General features: G+C 40.0%; 1 protein-coding gene and 1 pseudogene across 1 annotated transcript; both read right to left on the bottom strand.

Moving 5' to 3' along the window:
- Window positions 1-935: 935 nt before the first annotated feature.
- LOC127574862 (rho-related GTP-binding protein RhoB) lies at window positions 936-2727 on the bottom strand. The gene has a single exon (XM_052024316.1). The coding sequence runs from the start codon at window positions 2514-2516 to the stop codon at window positions 1926-1928; it is 591 nt and encodes a 196-aa protein (XP_051880276.1). The 5' UTR covers window positions 2517-2727; the 3' UTR covers window positions 936-1925.
- Window positions 2728-8461: 5734 nt separating this feature from the next.
- LOC127575491 (b(0,+)-type amino acid transporter 1-like) lies at window positions 8462-20112 on the bottom strand (annotated as a pseudogene).
- Between the last annotated feature and the right edge of the window lie 94 nt (window positions 20113-20206).

Here is a 20206-nt window from a genome sequence, read left to right as displayed (position 1 = left end):
AAGTGGTGAGGGAGGGGGAGGAAGAGGAAAAAAGGGAAAGAAGGAAATATATCCAATAGAGATGATAAATTCAATTTCAGTCACCTTCTGGTTTGGCTAAAGAGTTACTATAATACAATATTAGAAAGTTAGTAGATCATTCTATCGTTGGGACACAAACTCCAAGGGCCAAGATGGGCTTGTGTTGCTCATTTATGAAGGGCAATGGTTGCAGTCCTTGCACATGCCTAGAACTGCACATTAGAATCCTTTCCATTAAATCTGATCTCTTTCTCACAAGGGTATATTGCTAGCAACAAGAGCACCTAACTGCTGCTCACGCTTAGCACCAACCCAAGTTGGGAGCCTCCCCCAAGAACGCCTGCGTAACTCTTTTCGAAAACACGATCCCCGATGACGGCTTTCCAATTAAGAATCTATTATTTTTTAAAAGGATAATAATCGTCTCAAGGTGGATGTTGTGCGGTACTGAAGTATTGCTTTGATACAGCATACAAGTTCCCATATTTGTATCAACTGGCACACAAATATTTAGAAACTTATTTGAATGCACCGATGAACTCGGGCATCAGAAGTAGAAGTGCTACGATAAAGGATAACAGCAACACCAACTAGGCCGAGTACTGTAGTGTTCACTGCTCGCCATCAACACGGAAGGCATTAGGTCAGCAGAAAAACTGACCACACCCATTCCTTCACAAAAGACAACACACACGAATTGTGATTTGGTACAGCCGAGTTTCGCAAAAACGCTAGTTTTCTGTGCACTTAACGAAACCTGTTCTATTCCAAGGCCGAAGCCCGTTCGTTCACATCAAGCATTAAAAATTCTGCCAGCCGCGCAGACTCAATGGACACTGGTGCAAAAGTTTTTATCCCCCCCCGAGTCCCTCCAGGTTTTTGCAACAATTGTGAAAGAAAAACAAACCAAAAGGTCAGATTTGATTACATTTAATACCTTGCGTGAAAACGAAATTTTTTTTTAAAACACAGCTTATATTTCGGTATATAATTCTGTAAACAAACGCACGTCTTGGCTTCAGTGCGAAGCTTCGCCATTTTCTGGTTGGTTTTAAGACTGAGTCAGTGAACGACCACCTCAGTACCACTTGGGAGACGTATCAAAAATATCGATGGATCTTGAAGAGTCCTCTTTCGACCAGTACAGATGCTCAGACCAAAATAAAACGTTGAAAGTATCCACCCATTGACCCATTTTCTCTTGTTGCGTATATCGTGAATGTCCCAAAGTTTGTCGTCAGTGCTGCCAGAAAATAGTAATTTTTTTTTGCTTGGAGGTCGCGCCATACTACCGGCGATCACCCACTTCAGGCGGATGGCGCAACCGGACAGTCAGTCACTCGTGAGTAGGCTAGAGCTAGCTCGTAGGTAGGCGAGCAAAGCGTCACCGTGCCAGTAGCCCTTCGCATCAAGCTGTCCCTTAAAACGAACTGGGCTCAAACTAAAAAGGGAACCGGAGGAGAAACCCACCCCAAACAGTCCTCGTCGTTTCTCGCAGAACAAAAAAAACATTAGCGTCCGTATATACACACACACGTACACACATTAAAACATTGTTTTACAACATTGGCATATTGTAAGCCAGTCCGTCTGCTGCATCCCGAAAGGGATGCTACACAACCAATGGGTCTACCGGACAGTGCCGCCCGCAATCGGTGTGAAAAGCTAATTTTCCGCCGAATTAAATTAAAATAAACAAAAAAAATTGCATTTCTCTCTCGGTGGTCGATCGGCTCTTTCAGAGAAAAAAGAAATTCCATTTCCCCACCCCTTCTTTAGTGACCTCCCCATGTTTTCTTCCTGGAAACTGTCCGCATCTTCTTACTGTCCAAGAGGAGTAACCCCCCCCGGAGAAGGGGAGAGAGATCGGCTTGCAGAGTAGTGCCCGCTGGCCGCGGGGAGCATCATAGGACGGTGCAGCAGTGGGCGCAGCCTCTGCTGGGCCGGGCTCGCTTCTGCAGCGCTGCCCGGGTCGCGGTCTCGAACACCTCCCGCACTCCTTCTTTGGTCTTGGCCGAGCACTCCAAGTAGTCGTAAGCTCCGATGCGCACGGCCATGGCGCGGCCGTCCTCCGTGCGCACCGGCTCCTGCTTCATGCGGGCCAGCTCGTTCCTGACGTTCTCGTCGTTCCGCAGATCCTTCTTGTTGGCCACCAGGATGATGGGCACGTTGGGGCAGAAGTGCTTCACCTCGGGCACCCACTTCTCGGGGATGTTCTCCAGCGAGTCTGGACTGTCCACCGAGAAACACATCAGGATCACGTCAGTGTCCGGGTAGGACAAGGGTCGCAGACGGTCGTAGTCCTCCTGGCCCGCCGTGTCCCACAGCGCCAGCTCCACCTGCTTGCCGTCCACCTCGATGTCGGCCACGTAGTTCTCAAACACGGTGGGTACATAAACCTCGGGGAATTCATCTTTGCTGAACACTATCAGCAGGCACGTCTTACCGCAGGCACCATCGCCCACCACCACCAGCTTCTTTCTAATTGCAGCCATGACTCCTCCTTTGCTTCCCCTTCGTTATTTTTCTGAAACACTTTTTTTTTGTCCCCCTAAAACTCCTTTTGGTAAATTTCTCTACCAATGCAAAAGAAAGGAGGTTTGCAATCCGTGCAGCAACACAGGTTAGAGCCGAGCAGATCTACTCCGCATCCTTCTCTCTCAGTCGCACACAAAACAGGCAATGCATGCATCGAAGCTGCCTCTTTCACCTTTTAAAGGGCCGGCGCTGTCTCCTAAATATAGCCGTCCAATGGCAGGCTCCTGGCTGAGCTCATCGGCTCTCACCGCCTCCCGTTGATTGGAGCCGTGCTGCTGGAAAGTGCAAGAGGTTAGTCAGCTCCCAGACTACAAGAGACAGGAAGGAAAACTCAGTTAAAGTACCCTCCCCCACACTGAGTTAAAAAAAAAGTTTTGAAAAGGATTCGTCCAGTCTGCACTCTTTGACATTCAAATCGGAGGTTGTTAGTGAAAAAAATGATTTCTGAAATGCCCACAGATTTGCTCTGTTCCGAGTTGTTGCACAAAGCTGACAGCATTTGGGAAGTGGCACAATGAGCTCAGAGTTCGTTTTGGGAAGCAATAAGTCACGTCCAGGGCTACCAGTGTTTTGAAACGACAAATCTTGTCCAGAACTGTTCGTATTTTGGAACCAATAAGGTTGTCTTCCCTTTAGATGAGTCATTGGGAGTGTCGGGTTTTGAAAGTAGATTACAGCAACGTTTCTTTGAACACCCATGTAACTGAATTCAATTCGTCCTAAACTAACCATTTGCCTGTATTTGTACCAATCTACGAATATCCTGTAGTAGGCAGTAAATTATGTGTTTGTAATTGATGATCAGCAATTGTACGTCAGTAGTGAGCCTGTAATGTTTATTTTTCAGAGTATTAAAATAATATACTGACATAAACGTTCACTTGGATGAACTTGACAAATCTATAAAATCCCACCAACTCCATCAACCCTCCTATCTACTGTCTGAAACTGAACCAAAATGTTTCCATCCTTGGTGTCATATTTGACCCTGTGATAGAATTTTATACGAACATCCATGGGATTACTAAAGCCACCTCTGTAAAATCAGTTGACAGTCCACACCAGATGATCTGTTGAAACCTTCAACCAAGCCGTTATTAGCTGCAACCTTAATTAATCCAGAGCTCTACTGGCCTGTTTCCTACTTCCCATGAAAAGTCAATAGACAGCAGCTGCCAGAGTCTGAAGTCAAAACAAGAAATGGAAGAAAAATCAGCAGGTCAGGTAGCATCTGCGGAGAGGGAAACAGTGTTAATATTTCTGCTAGAAGCCTCTTCATCAGAACCTTCTTTCCATCTTTTGTAAACTTAAGGATATCCAAAACTCTGCTGTCCATATACTAGCTGACACCATTCGGCCAGCAATCCTTTGCTTGCTGACATACATTGGGTCCAGGTGAAACAATTAAAGTCCTTATCCTGGTTTTCAAGTCCTTCGGCAGGTTTGCCCTTCTTCAATTCTTATAACCTCTAGCATTCCCAATGGAGGAGAGGCACTGATGAAACGGCATTGATCTGAAATGTTAACTCTGTTTCACTCTCCACAGATTTTGCCCGACATATGAAGTATTTCCAACATTTTCCATTTTATTTCCAATTCTTGACTCTTGATCATCCCCTAATTTAGTTGCTCCACTGTTAGCAGCAATGCCTAAATTCTGGAACTTCCTCTTTCCACCTCCACCTCTCTAATCTCATACACATCTTTGACCAAAATTTAGGTTATCTCTCCTTATGTGGCTGAACCTTAAAAGTAGTATGATAATGCATGTGAACTACTTTGAGATGTTTTAATATGGTAAAGGTGCTATATGAATAATGTTTTTATTTTTATTACTTTAGTATCAATGGAAAATAGACTTGAAACAATAACTGAGGGTGATCATTATCAAATGCCATTAAGCAAAAAGGTGAGAAATATGAATCCAGTTTCCCACTCTATTTCAGTTCCCCATCCTAAGTGCTAGTTATTTTCTCTGTATGCAATATTTACTATATTTTATGTTTACATTATTTGTTTTATATGGCTTTGGCCAATCTGTTTTGTAGATCACATTTATTATCATAAATGCATAATTAGAGTGGCTCTGGCTTATAACCCAAATGTTTTTCTCAACAAATATCTCTGCTTTCCCTCATTACAACAGTGAGTATAAATCAAATGCACTTCAACTTTGGCATGATCTGAGGTCATGTAAGGCACCATATAAATGCAAGTTTTATACTACCTTACTTTTTAAAATATCATATATATTGCACGTTTATGACTAATTTAGTTCACTGTTCTGTTACCGCTTTTCAGAAGTTTATTCTGATTAAGATGAATAATAGTTTTTGGTAAAAGGGCAGGGATTTAAGGTAAAGTTTTCTTAATAAAAATGTCTGGCAGATCTTCACTTGCCAAGAAGCACAAGACATATAGAAGAAAGTCAGTTTTTTTAAAATTTTATTTACAGCGTGGTAACAGGCCCTTCCAGCCCAACAAGTCCGCGCCGCCCATTTTAAACCCATATTAACCTACCCGTACGTCTTTTTGCAATGTGGGAGGAAACCGGAGCGCCCGGAGGAAACCCACGCAGACACGGGAGAACGTACAAACTCCTTACAGACAGCGACGGGAATCGAACCCCGTTCGCTGGTGCTGTAATAGCGTCACGCTATACTTGTGAATTATGATTATATGATTTGTCTGTGCTTACTTCAATATAAACACTTCATCAAATGTTGTTTTAAAGAAAGTACAGCTCCTGAAAGCCTTTGCATTTTAAAGGTGCACAAGTGAACAAATACTGCCTTTTCATATAGTGAAATACAGTGTGAAAACCACATTCGGACTTGTCAAATGATCTCTGAAACAAACTGGACACAATATTCATCTACTTATGTTGATCTGTTGATTTTAAAATAAATCTTAGCACAAAATGCATATCACAGAGCAAAAAAGCTGAGTCCACTTTCTCTCTCACACTATATCAACCCAAAGCTACAACAAGTGTTCAACAAATGCACTATCAATTTGATTCTCACTAATAAACTTGCAGTCTTCCTGCTCAAAAAAGTCAATCAAATCTGATTTTGATATAGCTCTTGAAAATAGTCCTGTTGTTTTTCAAAATTCGCTTAAGAAAAGCTACTGAGCAGCAAGTGCTAGAATCACAAAGGAAATACAATTGACATGTACATCATGTGAAATTCATTTCACAGCACAATCCAATTTCAGTGCACAGATTAACATGTTCTGGACAAAAATAAGTCAAGTCCTACCCAAAGCTTTTGAAAGAGAGAGAGACCTTAGAGGGGTTTTTAAAAGACAATTTAGTAAATAAGTACAATTATGTTATTGTGACATATGTCATTATTTGCAATTTAGAAATACTATTTTCGATCATTCTTTTACACGTTATAAGTTTAGTCACTGAGCAACAAGTTGACATTTAAAGAAATTTTCTGCAACCATTTTAGTGGCAACCCTGTGGCCTGTTTATAAAATAACACAATGAGTAGAGCATATGGATGCAAATTTATAATGGAACAAAATAGTTATAAAAGTGTACATAATGTGAGAACAGAAAGCAAAGTTCTTTGAAAGAGAAATATTACATAAGCAAGAATTTTTAATTTATTATACAAAACTATAAAACAAAAAAAATGTTTGCATGTAATACTCAGCAAATTAAAAGCATGGTCTCTGGAATATGAGCCACATGATGTAATAGTGCTCCACATCATATGTGTTTAAGTCACTTGATACAGTGACATGAATTTGCTATCCAGACTGTTACCAGGGACACACATCCAGACAAATATCAAGTGTTGCTGGAAGATCATCAGCTTGGTGAAACATGCACTTTGGTCTGCCCGAATCTTGTTGGTCTTCCAGTGCAACGACATGTCCCTAAGGAAATGCTGTCAACTTCCAGGTTGCAGCAGCACATGCTAAGGGATGCACTAAAGCTTGTTGCAGCCAACACAAAGGCTTTGTGGGGAAGGACTGCAGTGTAAGCCCCTTCTGCCACTAAACATTGAGAGGCTAAGCCTTGTGTAGAAGCCTCTCAAACACTTGAAGTCTCTCTACAGAGAATGTGCTAACACTACAAATGTATAGAATAGATAACATTATAAATGAAAAGACTGAACAACACTGAATGTAAAGAAAGTCATGCACTGTTTTTTGTATTTCTTATATATATTTTATGAATAAAATTTATTTTTGAAATTAAAAAATGTGCAGGAACTTACTATTAGAATTACCTTTGTATCACGGTACACTAAAGGTAAATCAAAGTCTGGTGAGATTAAATCCATTAGCTTAGTTTATACTACACTTTTACCCAATCAATAGATAGAATCGGCCAATATCATTAGTAAACTAGCTGACTGTATAAAGTGGTAGTCAAGCTTTCTCATACTAAGCAAATTATTTCTTGAAATATCACATGACATTGAATTTTTCACATGAAAGCGCATCAGTTTGCCATAGATTTACCTCATATCGTGATCACTAATTTTGTGACAACTGAAACCAATCAAATTCTTCCTGACCTCGTAGCAAATAAATATATTTAGGGATGCTTTAACAAAATTTGTTGCTGGGCATGAGCGCCACCCACAGATTAAAAATAGTATTAGAATTTTGAGTGATTCCCATGTGATCCCAACAAGCCAATCATCATTTGGTACAGTTTTTCAGAATTACTTTGAAGTTATTACTTTGATTACTTTGAAAATTTGAAATGATTTGCAACATTAAATTTAGAGGTTTTTGTCCAATGACCATGAAGGGGCACCATTAAATACTTGGTTCAGCCTTTAAGAGCTACAGAGGCATGCTTTTTCCCGCTCTCTTCTAATGATTAGAGAATTTGCATCACTGAGTTAGTTTGGGTTGGGAGTGCATAGTGGTTCCATAATTAAGCTGACATTAGAAATCCCTTTGGTTTGTCCTGGCATGATACAGTAAACCTGGTGAAAATCAGCACTGGAAAATTTGCCTCAGATCTGGCAATAACAATTAATTTCAAACAGTAGTTAAAATAGATATGCTTAATGAAATACTAGTTTAAAAAGAAGTCAAAAGAAATACAGGCTACTGGTTCTGAAGATGTAACCTCTGTGAATGCAGAGTGAAATTTTGTAAATCTACATTTGCATTTTTGATTTCCTTTGTCAAACAGTAATTTTATTTGCACATTAAAAGTAGCAGTGGCACTAATGTCAGCAATATCTTTTGAGCGAACTTAATAAACCTTTTACTATTGTAACAATTATGTTTGTGTTTGCCAGAAATGTATTAAAATGTTAAACTTATATTTATTTAAAAAAGGGACTGCTTCAATTGGTATGAATGCTTCAAATGCAGGCTGCTCCCAAACCGGTTGACACTGGTGATAAAGAGAGTGAAGTGGTGGAAGAAATGATAGATGGAGAACTACACCCTGGTATGTGTTAATGAATTGCCTGAAAATGGATTGCAAACTTCATTTTTAGTGGCCTGGTTGTGTGCTGCCGGTTGCCTAAGTTATAAATGTAACACTTTCAAAGGCATTACTGATAGCTTTGTTTATAATACACAGAGAAACTCATACTTTGTTTTTTTTCATTGTGAAATGGTCCGAAATAATAACACTTAATGAGTGTTATGATGCCAGAATCTCTTATTCATTCTCTCCACTGATGACGCCTGGCCTGCTGAATTTTGCTACTGTTTTCTATTCCGTTTGGATAATTCCAGTTTCTGCAATATTTTGTTTTTTGACCAATTAATCTAAGTTTGCTTGTGTTGGCACAACTTCCAGCAGCAACTACAGAAATACAGTAACGTGTTCCACCTAGCATGTACATAGTTTGAAGTGAATCAATGGAAGATAAATCAACATACCATTCAATATGAACAAACTAACAAACTAGTATTTAATCTGAGGAATTTCAATGAGTGGCGCCATCACCAGGCAGATCGAAATAATTAGCATGAACACTGGAATAGCCATTGGCACCTTTAAATAGAGAAAGAAAGTTTTAATTGAAGGCAAATGTCTTTATTGGTTTTGTTTATTTATAAAAAAGACTACAATATATCTTATAATGTTAATTGTATGCTTCATGATGACTCTAGAGCTCCTGACAAATAGATCTCAATATCCAAAATATGATGCCAGATTTTCAATTCATTCCACTGCCATAATCCTGTCACTCACCAGGAAGTTGTTGCTGCCTCTTTGACTTTTATTTTGTGCTCACCAATTGTAAATCATGCTTATTGATGTCATGTAGATGCCATTTTGTTTCTCACTAATGGCTGGCAAGGATGCAAAAAAGACAACCACAATCTGGGCCAAGAAAGGAAATCACACCAAGAAAAGCCAACTGAGCAAAATTATGATCCCAAAATCACAATTGTAATTTGAAGATGTCAGTGGAGATAGAACCATTGTCTTTGAAACTCTGCAGGTAGGGTCACTAAAATCTTATGAGAGTGAAACCATGGGAGACAATAACCATATGAACACAAGTGCCACTTTAATGCCTCATTAACGACAGTGTCACAGTTCATTCAGGACCCTATCCTCTGAAATTCCCCGCTTAACCCTCTCCAATTTTCCAATTTTCTTAACAGCTTCCTTAGGACGTATCTGTCCACACTTATAATTGGCTCTCAAATCTGTTGTGCACAGTGCTTATTTCTCTTTTCATGTTCATCCACCAATGTCATATTACTTTCCTGTATCAATGCTTGAATAGCCAAGATCCTCAAGGAATGAGCAGACCAAAAGCTGTTGTTTAATCTATTGCTAAATGCAGTTATAAATGCATTGAGCAATAACAACAAAAAATTGCAAAATTTATAATGTGTCAATTGTGGCAGGGCTACAACACTAGGCTGCTGCAGCTAGAAAACAATTATCTGGCAATAGGGAGAAAAGACCATGGATGTAGAAATACATTGGACCAGAGATCCTGGGAATGCCAAGGGACTAGGATGACTCATCTTAATTGAAACTTTGAATGGCAGTATCCTTCACCCCAATCCAAATGTTTATTGTGCAGCTAAAATAGACATTCAATTTTTATTAAAGATGGGGCCGAACAAGCTCAATGCACAGTCTATGCACAGGCTCATGGCATCTCTTCCGCCCCCAGCTCATAAAAGTATAATAATAGAAGATTCAATGTTACACAAGTATTTTGCGTCACTTATCTTTCTTGAGGTATGGCACAGAGAAATGTTACAGGCGTTTTTTTGTGAAATGAGTCTGTAGTTTAAATGTTATTTCTGAATGAAAAGATACAGTTTATGGAAGCAATAATCCTGCTGCTAACAACAGTCATTTCTTGTTCCATAATTTTGACAGCTGTGGCTCAGTTGGTAGCATTCTCATCTCTGAGCCAGAATACTTGGATTCAAGTCTCACTGCAGAGCTGTCATGACAGAAATCTAGGCTGAGCATCCAGTGCAGTCCTGAAGGTGTGTTGCCCCGTCAGATGAGGTGTTAAACTAAGGCTCTATCTACACAATCAGATAGATGTAAACTAATTTATGGCATTTGTTCAAGGGAATAACATGCTGGCCAAAGTTTATCCCTCTGTCAAGTGAACAAAGAAAGTTAAAATCTATTCATGAATTGAGGGGGGGTTTTTGTGTGCAGAATTAGCCCCACATTTTCCATGTTACAACAGTTACTTTATTAGTTGGAAAGCGTTTTAGGACATGCTGAAAGTGTTTCTTTCTTGTGAGTGTATTATTAGATAATCCTGTTTTCTGCTTAAAATCTCACATATTTGCACTGAGATTTGTACTTAGTTTGAAGCTATCCCCTGTTTGAGAAGCAGGCTGGCATATCTCCCACGGATCACTACCAGCTTTCTGCCTCTGATCCCTTACATGTTCTCTCTGGAGACTCCAACCAACATCACATTTCCCTATCTTTTATCCATTTAAAGTTGTGAGAAAGATGCAGCTCTGAATTGCCTGATTAATATTTTAAGTTGGAAGTTCTCTGTCTTTACCAATGAACCTTCTCTGGCTGCTATGTAGCAACTGCGACCACCAGTGAAGAAACTGCTGTTTATAGAGCCAAATGTGGAAAGTACAACTGATAGTGGAATGATCCATACCTAGCTGCCCAAGACTTTGTTTCTAAAATTGGAAAACATTTAGAAATTATGACAAAAAAGTTATTCAAACTATTCATTTTGTGCTTAGGGTACTCTTCTTAAAATATTGCTCCACTAAAACATTATCCACATGAATTATTATAGATATTTTAATTCTCTCCACTCAGAAGAAAATGTGACAGTAATTATTATCAAATGGATGTGATGAATCCACTCACCAGTCACCACTCTGCCACCATCTTTGATTGTATGTTTTGCTATGCAAATTAGGCATCCTTCTGAAAGGCCCATTTATCAGCGAAATCCAGGTACAATCATATAGGCAGGATTCAGTACGTTTATGGAGACACAAGAGATTGCAGATGCTGGAATTTGGAGCAACAAACAAATGCTGGAGGAATTCAGCAGGTCAAGCAGCATCTGTGGAGGGAAAAGGACAATTGACTTTTCTGGTCGAGACCTTTCATTTGGACTGATGGAGGGTCTCGACCCGAAACGTCAACTCTCCATTTCCATCATATATGCTGCCTGACCCTTTGAGTTCCCCCAGCAATTTTTTGTTGTTGTTGCTCAATGCATTTATAACTGCATCTAGAGATAGATTAAACAACAGCTTTTGGTCTGCTCATTCCTTGAGGATCTTGGATATTCAAGCATTGATTCAGGGAAAAAAAATGACATTGGTGGATGAACATGAAAAAAGAAAGAGAAAAGACCCAAGACAAGCCCAAAGCTTTTTCTTGGTTCTTATCTTAATAATTGCAGTAGGCAACTTTATCTGCTCTGCATCCAGAGAAAGCTTGTTTGTCGTTGTGGAATCAACAAGGGTTGGTTGCTTCATGTCAGCAACTCCAAAGAAAGTTCTGGGATTGGTGGGAGGTAATCAGGGAGAGGGATTAATACAAATGAATAATGTAAAACTATTCTTTAAATTAATCCCATTTGCTAAATCCTTGGTTCATATCCTTGCACTTTATAGCTTCAAGTTCTCATTTACATAATTTTTAAATGTGGCGAGGGATTCTAACTCCATTACCTTTGCAGACATTGAGTTCAAGGCACTCACCAGTTGTTGAATGAAATTATTTTGCCACAACTTCTCATCCTCCTATCAATTGACTGAAATCTTTCACCCCAATAACTGATCTCTCTGCTGAGGTAAGTAGTCCCAACAGTTTATCTTGTTTTGATCTCTCATAAATTTATGCTGTTAATTAGGTACTTCTCAGTCTCCTTGATTCAAAAGAAAACAACGTCAAATCTATATTTATGTAGCCCTGGTAACATCTCCGCTGCACCCTTTATACTGCTATCACACCCTTCCTATAGAGTGGTGACAAGAACTGTATGCAATACACTAACTGTGGCCCAGCTAATATTTTCTACAATTCTCACTTGACCAAACCATCTTTTGTTCTAAGTCCCAGCCAATGAAGACAAATGTAAATTCTTAACTTACCGGCATGTTACAGCCACAACTCCAGATGTCATCATCTCAGCTGGACTCAGGGCTGCCAGGTAGCTCACACTTACCAGAATACAAAGCAATGTCACCAGTGGAAAGGAAATCAGTAAAGCTCAGGGCAAGTCAACCTGAAACAAGAAATTCAATACAATCTCAGTATTTGCTTAGTTTGGTCAAGTTTCTGAATTCATTTCAAAAACAAAATGGCAAAAACAAGTGAATGACTCCTATTGGTAAACTCAATGTCACATAATGCTGTCATTTATAGATAAGCGGGTGCACAATACCAAATCCTGTCAAGGGAGTCAGTCAGTAGTTAGGCTTCATCAGTAAGGGAGAATTGATCTTTGGTCTAAATTATTTGATCTCAGTTGATATGGCTGTGTTTGTGGGGACACTATAATTGATATGGAGGGGTGAGAATGGTTTGGCTTAATGGCAGGGAAGAGATATATGCAGAAAAGACAGTAAATTGATGGTGCTATCTTGAAAGGAAACCCATAATGTTCAAGGTAAGGGCAGAACAACACCTGTTTCTCCTAGTCCTGAATCATCTCTATCTTCACATTATTCAACATCACCCTATTGTCTTCCATGAGATCACCTTTTACTCATTTGTCCCCAATACCTCTGGACACTCAACTTCCCTTCTTCGTCCTTATGTTAGGTGACAGTTTAAATTCCCTTATGTTCCTGTTGCTTCTTAAATTCACAGCCATTTCAACTGCAATACATGTTTGAGTATCTTTGACTGGGTCTCTGCCCATTGCAAAGCACCAACATAACCCTTCAGAGAGCCACAAATGAATTTCTCTGTAACTGTAGCACATTATTTCCTCTGTTCTTCTCAAACTCTCTGCAGCATTTATCACACTTGACAGCACAATCTGTTTCTAACTTCTCTTCAGTGGCTCCTCTTCTGAGGGCATAGGATGCTGGAGCTGAACTGGGGAAGCAGGGAAGATTGTACCATTGTAATAAGAATCACAAAAGACCTGTTTTTTTCTTCCCTCTTGCCCCGACCTTGACCCCTCTCTCTTTGTGCCAGAGAAAGAGAGGTTTGCAACAGTTCCAATGGAAGCAAGAAGATCATGGTAAGAAGATCCATATTTCCTGTCGTTTTCTGCCACATTCTCATCCAATGTCATGTCTCTTGGTGATTTATTCCTGGCACTACATCCCATTAGAATAAGATCCCACACATATATTACAAATGGTACTTAATACAACATAGTGAATAGGTAACAGAGCTAAGGGTAACTACGTTAATGGAGAAAAGAAAGATGGAAACCAACCATGAATGCTTTAGAATTGTCATTCAACAAAGTCAAAGATGAGGGATTAATTGCAGATGAGCTAAGGCAGGCTTTGGACAATTTTACAAATGTGGAAAATTTTACAATATTCTTAGTCACGGCAGATGAGTCGTCCAATGTTCATTACTGAGTTAAATATGACAATAAGGTTGTGGACTTTCTGGTTCAGTTTCAGTCTGTTGTCAGAATAGGGAACAGAGTCAGTTGATACGAAACAGTGTTTATGGTGAGGACTAAAGGATGTGACTTCAGTCCTCTAATATTTAATTGGAGAAATTTTCTGTTCATCTGTTGCTAAATATCAGCCTGACAATTTAGAGGCATTGGAGGGCTTAAGAGAGATGGTGGTAAGCTAAAGTTGGGTGCCATCAGTGGAAACTGGTACTTGAATGAGAAATAGGAGGGGCCAAAGCATAAATCCCTGGAGAATTCTAATGGTAACATGAAATGGGAAGAGAACGCATTTTTGGGTTTTCCTGGTTTCTGTTGTATAACTACAGGTTGAACCATACAAGTATGATCCAAGACAGCAGTTAATGGAGGAGAGGCACTGAAGATCGTGAGATCAGAAAGTTGCAGACAGGTGAAGTAAGACAAAGAAGGAGAAATTACCTTTATCATAATCTCAAAGAATGTTCATTTGTGACTTTGAACAGAATAGTTTTGGGGGATCAGGGCAGCGATGGAACACTGATTAAAGGGATTTGAACAAGGAATACTAAGAAAAATGGGCACTGATTCAGGAGGCTATAATGCATTTGAGGATTTTGGAAAAGGAAGGTTGATGAGATAGTATTTTGTAAGGGTACCTTCAAGTATTTTCTGATAGTATCTTCAAGAGACCTTAAAAGAGCACATTGAAGCACAATTCAAACTTGTCTCCTTTTTTCTGTCATGTTTTTCAAGCCCTGGAGAATCAGTGCTGGAGGCAATGAGTTCTAAAAGCTGTTAAATCAATCAAAAAGCTCCTCATTACCATATAATTATGATGTTTAAGGCTCTGTAAATGGAATTATTGCCTGTCCTAATGATCATATTGCCTCTAGCAAAATGATTCTTCTTGCTTCTTAGGCTGTCCTTCAGGATCAAGGATGAATTACTGCCACTGTTGTTTTTATAGGTTCTGAGGTATCTAAAAGGGCCAATGTGGAAGGGGGCACTCTTCCATGGAGGTGCATGTGGTGTCTGAAGGGACAGGCAGACAGTTAGTTTCTCAGGTGGTGTTCTCCTGATGCATGGTATGAGGTTCCCAGTACTATCTCAAATGCCTCTTCTCCTCTTGGGACAGTCATGAAGCAGTGGGGATGTTGCATTTCTTCAAGGAGGCTTTAAGCACATCCTTGAATCTTTTCTCTCTCTCTGCCTTGGCGCCTCTTCCCATGATGGAGTCCAGCATTAGGTATTTGAGTGATGTGGACAACTGAATGTGACCAGCTGAATGTAATCAGGACTGCAGTATTGTTGGCTTGGATGAAATGGAGCCAAGGGCTTTGTTGACAATGGAAGAATGGAAGCCATGGTTCAGGAAGAAGGAATACACTTCAAATGCACCTGTATAGAAAGTCTCATCTTTGGAGCAAATACAATGGAGTCAGAGGAACTGGAAGAATGGAATAGAGTCCTTTCAGGAGGAATGGTTGGACAAAGAGTAGTTGAGAAAGCTGTGGGAGTCAGGAGCCTTGTAATGTATATTTGTAACTAGCATATCTCTTGAGATGGAGGCAGAGAAATCCAGAAAAGGAAGGGAAGAGTCAGAAATTGATGATGCGAAGGTGAGACCAGAGTGGACATTGGCAGAAAAAGTAATGAAATTGTCAAATTCTGTTTGGCAGTAGGAAACAGCACCAATCCAGTCGCCGCATCCCATCCATTTCCCGCGATTCTGTTCTCACCCCCTCTCCTCCAGGACAGGACAAGGATAAAATTCCCCAGCTCCTCACCTTCAACCCCACCAGCTCTGCATTCAACAATTTCTGCCAACTTCAAAGGGATTCTAACACCAGACACATCTTCCCCTCTCCTCCCCTTTTGGTGGCCATTCCCTTTGTGACTCCCTGGTCTATTCTTCCTTTCCTACCAACCACCTACCTTATGGTTCTTTCCCTTTCAACTGCAGGTGATGCAACACTTGTCCTTTCACTTCTTCCCTTCCTACCATCCAGAGGCCCAAACAGTCTTTCCAGGTGAAACAGTGATTCACTTGCATTTCTTTCAATGTGGTGTACTGCATACAGTGTTCACAATGTGGTCTCCTCTACATTGGAGAATCCAAACCCCGGTTGGGTGATCACTTTGAAGAGCACCTGCATTCAATCTGCAGTGATACCCTGAGCTTCCCATTGCCTTTCACTTTCATTTTCCATCTAGCTCCCACTCTGACCCATCAGTCTGTGGCCTCTTGCATTATTACAATAAGGTCCAATGCAAACTCAAAGAACAGCACATCATTTTCCATCTGGGCACTTTGCAGCCTTCAGGACTCAGTACTGAATTCTACAATTTCAGGTAACTTGATTGCTACTTCCCTTCAACCATGTGGTTCTTGAACCAACTGGCAAAACCCTAATCACTACAGTTTAGAAACACCATGATCACTTTGCACTAAAATGGACTTTGTTTTTTTCATTCTAATTATGTACATTTTTCCAAAAGTTGTGTATAATTTATGTTTAATTTATGTTTTTCTTGTGAATGCTGCTTATATGAAGCTATATGCCTGTGCTGAGTGCTGCAAGTAAGTTTTTCATTGCACCTGTGCATACATGTACTTGTGCTTATGACAATAAACTCAGCTATAGACTATACACTTGACTGTAGACTATACTAACTGCATGCCTGATCATTCAGCATCTCAGCTTTTCTGTTGTTTATACCAAACTGCCATGATATGGCATGCCAGCAATGGAAGGGATGAGCAGCTTTAAGTTTCTGGGTGTCAAAATCTCAGAGGATCTGTCCTAGGCCCATCACATTGATGCAATCACAAAGAAGACATGCCAGTAGCTCTACTTTGTTTGGAGTTTGAGGAGATTTGGTATGTCACCAAAGTCTCTTGCAAATTTCTATAGATGTATGGCAGAGAGCAATCTGACAGGTTGCATCACAGACTGGAATGGAGGCTCCAATGCACAGAACCACAAGAGGCTGCAGAGGATTGTAGACTCAGCCAGCTCCATTATGGGCACAACCCTCCCCACCATTAAGGACATCTTCAAGAGGTGGTGCCTCAAGAAGGTGGCATCCATCACTAAGGACCCTCACTATCCGAGACATGCTCACTTCTCATTACTGCCATTGAGGAAGAGGTACAGGAGCCTGAAGACCCACACTTAACAATTTAGGAACAGTTTCTTCCCATCCGCCATCAGATTTCTGAATGGTTCACGAACCCATGAACACCACTTCATTATTCCTTTTTTTTGCACTATTTATTTATTTTGTAATTTATAGTAATTTTATGTCTTTGCACTGTACAGCTGCCACAAAACGACAAATTTCATGACACATAAGTCAGTGATAACAAACCTGATTCTGATTCTCTGTCTGCTTCAGTTGTCCATCTGTGATATTGGCTCAGCTTGTTTTATTATTCCCTTTTTTTCTTTATTTCTCTCTCTGGGAGTGGAAGAGATGCCCGGACTGAACTACCAGGGCATGTCTTCCTGCTTTGCACTTTGTAACCCCTACATTCTTTTGTCTATGTTCCCTCTCTCTAACTGCTCCTATTCACTCATTGATGGGATAACCTTGTTTACAGCTTATCTCGTTGGTCTTCCTGGTTTTATCCTATCAGAGACATTCCTCTTCTCCCACCCTCCCTGCAGCTCCATGAGCTGCTTTTCTCTCCTTTCCAGTTCTGACGAAGGGTCTTCAACTTGAAATGTTAAGTCTGTCTCATTTCCCACTGATGCAGTCTGACCTACCGAGTATTTCCAGCATCTTTTGTTTTTTTGTTTTAAATTTCCAACATCGGCAGTTTTTTTTGTAACCCTTACATTTGTCATATATTTATTCTCCACCAGAAATTTTCTATTATCTAATTCTACATATAAAAAATGAAAATGGCATTGACAACATCTTTCATTCTCTTCATATTTTTGGCAATAACTCACATTTAGATAAATGTGCTGATTTAGGGCCTGCTGGACAAAAATGAACCTTACGCTGTTGCTGATAATGCACCTATCTTCTCTGCTTCTTACCCACCTCCAATATCTTAATGTTATTCCTTTCACAAGCAAACAGGTACTCATGAATGTATTAAAATAAGGTTCCATAATACAATTAACTCCCGCATAGCTATCTTATTTAAAACTCACTGGTTTTACATACTTGTTGTTCAGCATATACAAGAGACTTGACTTGGTTATCCATGTTGTTTATGCTAAGTAGTACGGCATTAAAATAGTGTTTTTTTTAGTGATGTAGTATTTAGTAATGGTAAATTACTAGTATTTAGTGATGGATTGAGAGTACTTGTGTTGTACTTACCACAGGGTGCTTGATTTCTTCAGTCAAATAATTTAAATTATTCCATCCACTATAGGACCACAGGCCTTGTTGGAAAGCGACTCCAACTGAGCTTCTTCCTCTTCTTTCTTGAAAAGCATTCTGAAAACTCTGTGTGTCCATTGATGATCAGTACTATTCCACCTCTCACGATTGCAAGTAGGGACAATAGTTTGGCAGAAGTGAACATGTTTTGAATGTGGGTTGGCAGTTTCACATTAAGACCATTTATGATAGCTATAATTAAAATGCTAGCTGCAGCTGTACACTTTACTACAGCAGAAGGCGGTGGACATTCTCTGTAAAAAGGAGCTGCAATGTACTGTGCTTGGCTCAAAGACATTGCTGCATTAGAAGCAGATCTAGCTACAAACACAGAGGTCCAAGAGAACAGAAAAGCTGGGACAGAACCAAAGTTTCTCAAAATGTATATGTATTCTCCTCTAGATTCTTTTATGGCAGTCCACAATTCTATGAATGAGAGAGCAGCTACTATGCACAGACATCCACAGGCTGTCCATATCAAAAGGCTGGCTCCAGGGCTCCCACTGCATCGTAACACCCATTCTGGGGACATAAAGATACCAGAGCCAATAATTGTCGCTACGATTAAAGAAACAGCACTAATTAATCCAACTTCGTTTTAAATTCAGTTTCTCTATAGTTGCTGTCATATCTGGGATGGAGTAAATAAAGGCAAAGCTTCTTCCTTCCTCCTTTATCTCACTGCAGCAATATCAAGGGTCTAAGTACTGAATTTTTTTTTAAGTGCACCTTAAGTTCTAAGTCTATTTGGCAATAACAGTACTTAGTAAACATTAACCGGTAGGTTACTTATCGGTTCTAGATTTGGTTGTGTAAAGCAATTGATTATATGTATAGAAATATGTATGGAAACAAGTCATACTGCTCATTAATCTGAGTCAGTGATCAGCATCCACCCACCTTTCTTTATGTAACTCTATTCATATACCTCTCTATTTCCTTCTCCCACAAGTAATTACATAGACTCTCCTCAAATACACCTATACCATTTGACTCAAACTATTTCTTCCTGTAGTAATGATTACAACAATCTCATTACTGTCTAAATAAAGATCTCTGTCTTTATAACTATTCTGCAAATCTGCTCCAGTTTTAATGTCCACTGTTGGGTCAGTCCTCATATTTTATACTTCCTTATGACATAGGTGAAGGCCCTTCGGCCCTGTGAGTCTATGCCAGTTTTCAGTGCAATCCCATGAATCCCATTCCTCTGCTGATTTCCCTGTAACCTATTCTCTCACACATGCCCATCAACACCCCTTGATTTTCTCACCGTTCATCTACACATCTACACTAAGAATACTTTACAGTAGCCAATTAACCTAACAACCAGCGCATCTTTAGAATGTGGGAGGAAACTGGAGCACCTGGAGGAAACCCACAGAGTCACAGGGAGAATGTGCAAACAACACAGACAGCACTGAAGGTCAGGATTAATCCCAGGTCACTGGTGCTATGAGACAGCTACACTAACTGCCGTGCCATTATGCTTCCCTCAGCCTTGCCACTTCAATAGAAATGGCTCAGGCTGCTCTTCCTTCCTGATGAGTTTAGCCTTGCAGTTTTGGTGGCCTCGTCATGGATCTTTTTTGAGCTCTAGTGCCACCGTCCCTTTTATAAACATCAAATGTGGTCTAAATTTTTAATATATTTAGATTAACTTCTCTGCTTTCTAGTTTGATAAATAAAATCTGGGGCTTAGTTTGCTAGTTGTAAAGGACTTTTTAATTTGTGGCTTAATTTTAATTGATTTTTACATATGTATTCCAAGATCACATTTCCTGTAATCCAATTAAATTCTTATCTTCCAAATAATACTTGACCTCTGCATTTCTTTTTGCAATGCCTCACATTTACCAATGTTAAAACTCATTTGCCAATTACACTCGCTTGCAGGTTTATTAAGATCTCATCATTCGTGGTTCTTCCCATTGTTAACTACTCCCCCCTCCTCCTGTGCAAGACTGATTCTGGACTTCACCATCTTCCTTTACTTTTCCGGAAAGCTTCTTACTGCATCAATTATTTCAAAGTGCATACCTGTTTGTCTCCTTCTGTAGCCCGCCCAACCAAACTTCTCATCTAAGGCCCCTGCAGCAAAATTCATGAGTAATCTGTGGAGACCTGACATCTGTGGATTCTTTTCTCCTGCCCCGGCTTTAGATCACTTGTGGTTGATGCTTCACCTCCTGCCTCTGTCC

The sequence above is a fragment of the Pristis pectinata genome, chromosome 10, assembly GCF_009764475.1.
Source record: "Pristis pectinata isolate sPriPec2 chromosome 10, sPriPec2.1.pri, whole genome shotgun sequence".
Taxonomy (NCBI): Eukaryota; Metazoa; Chordata; class Chondrichthyes; order Rhinopristiformes; family Pristidae; genus Pristis; species Pristis pectinata.
This window is presented reverse-complemented; position numbering and strand designations above follow the sequence as displayed.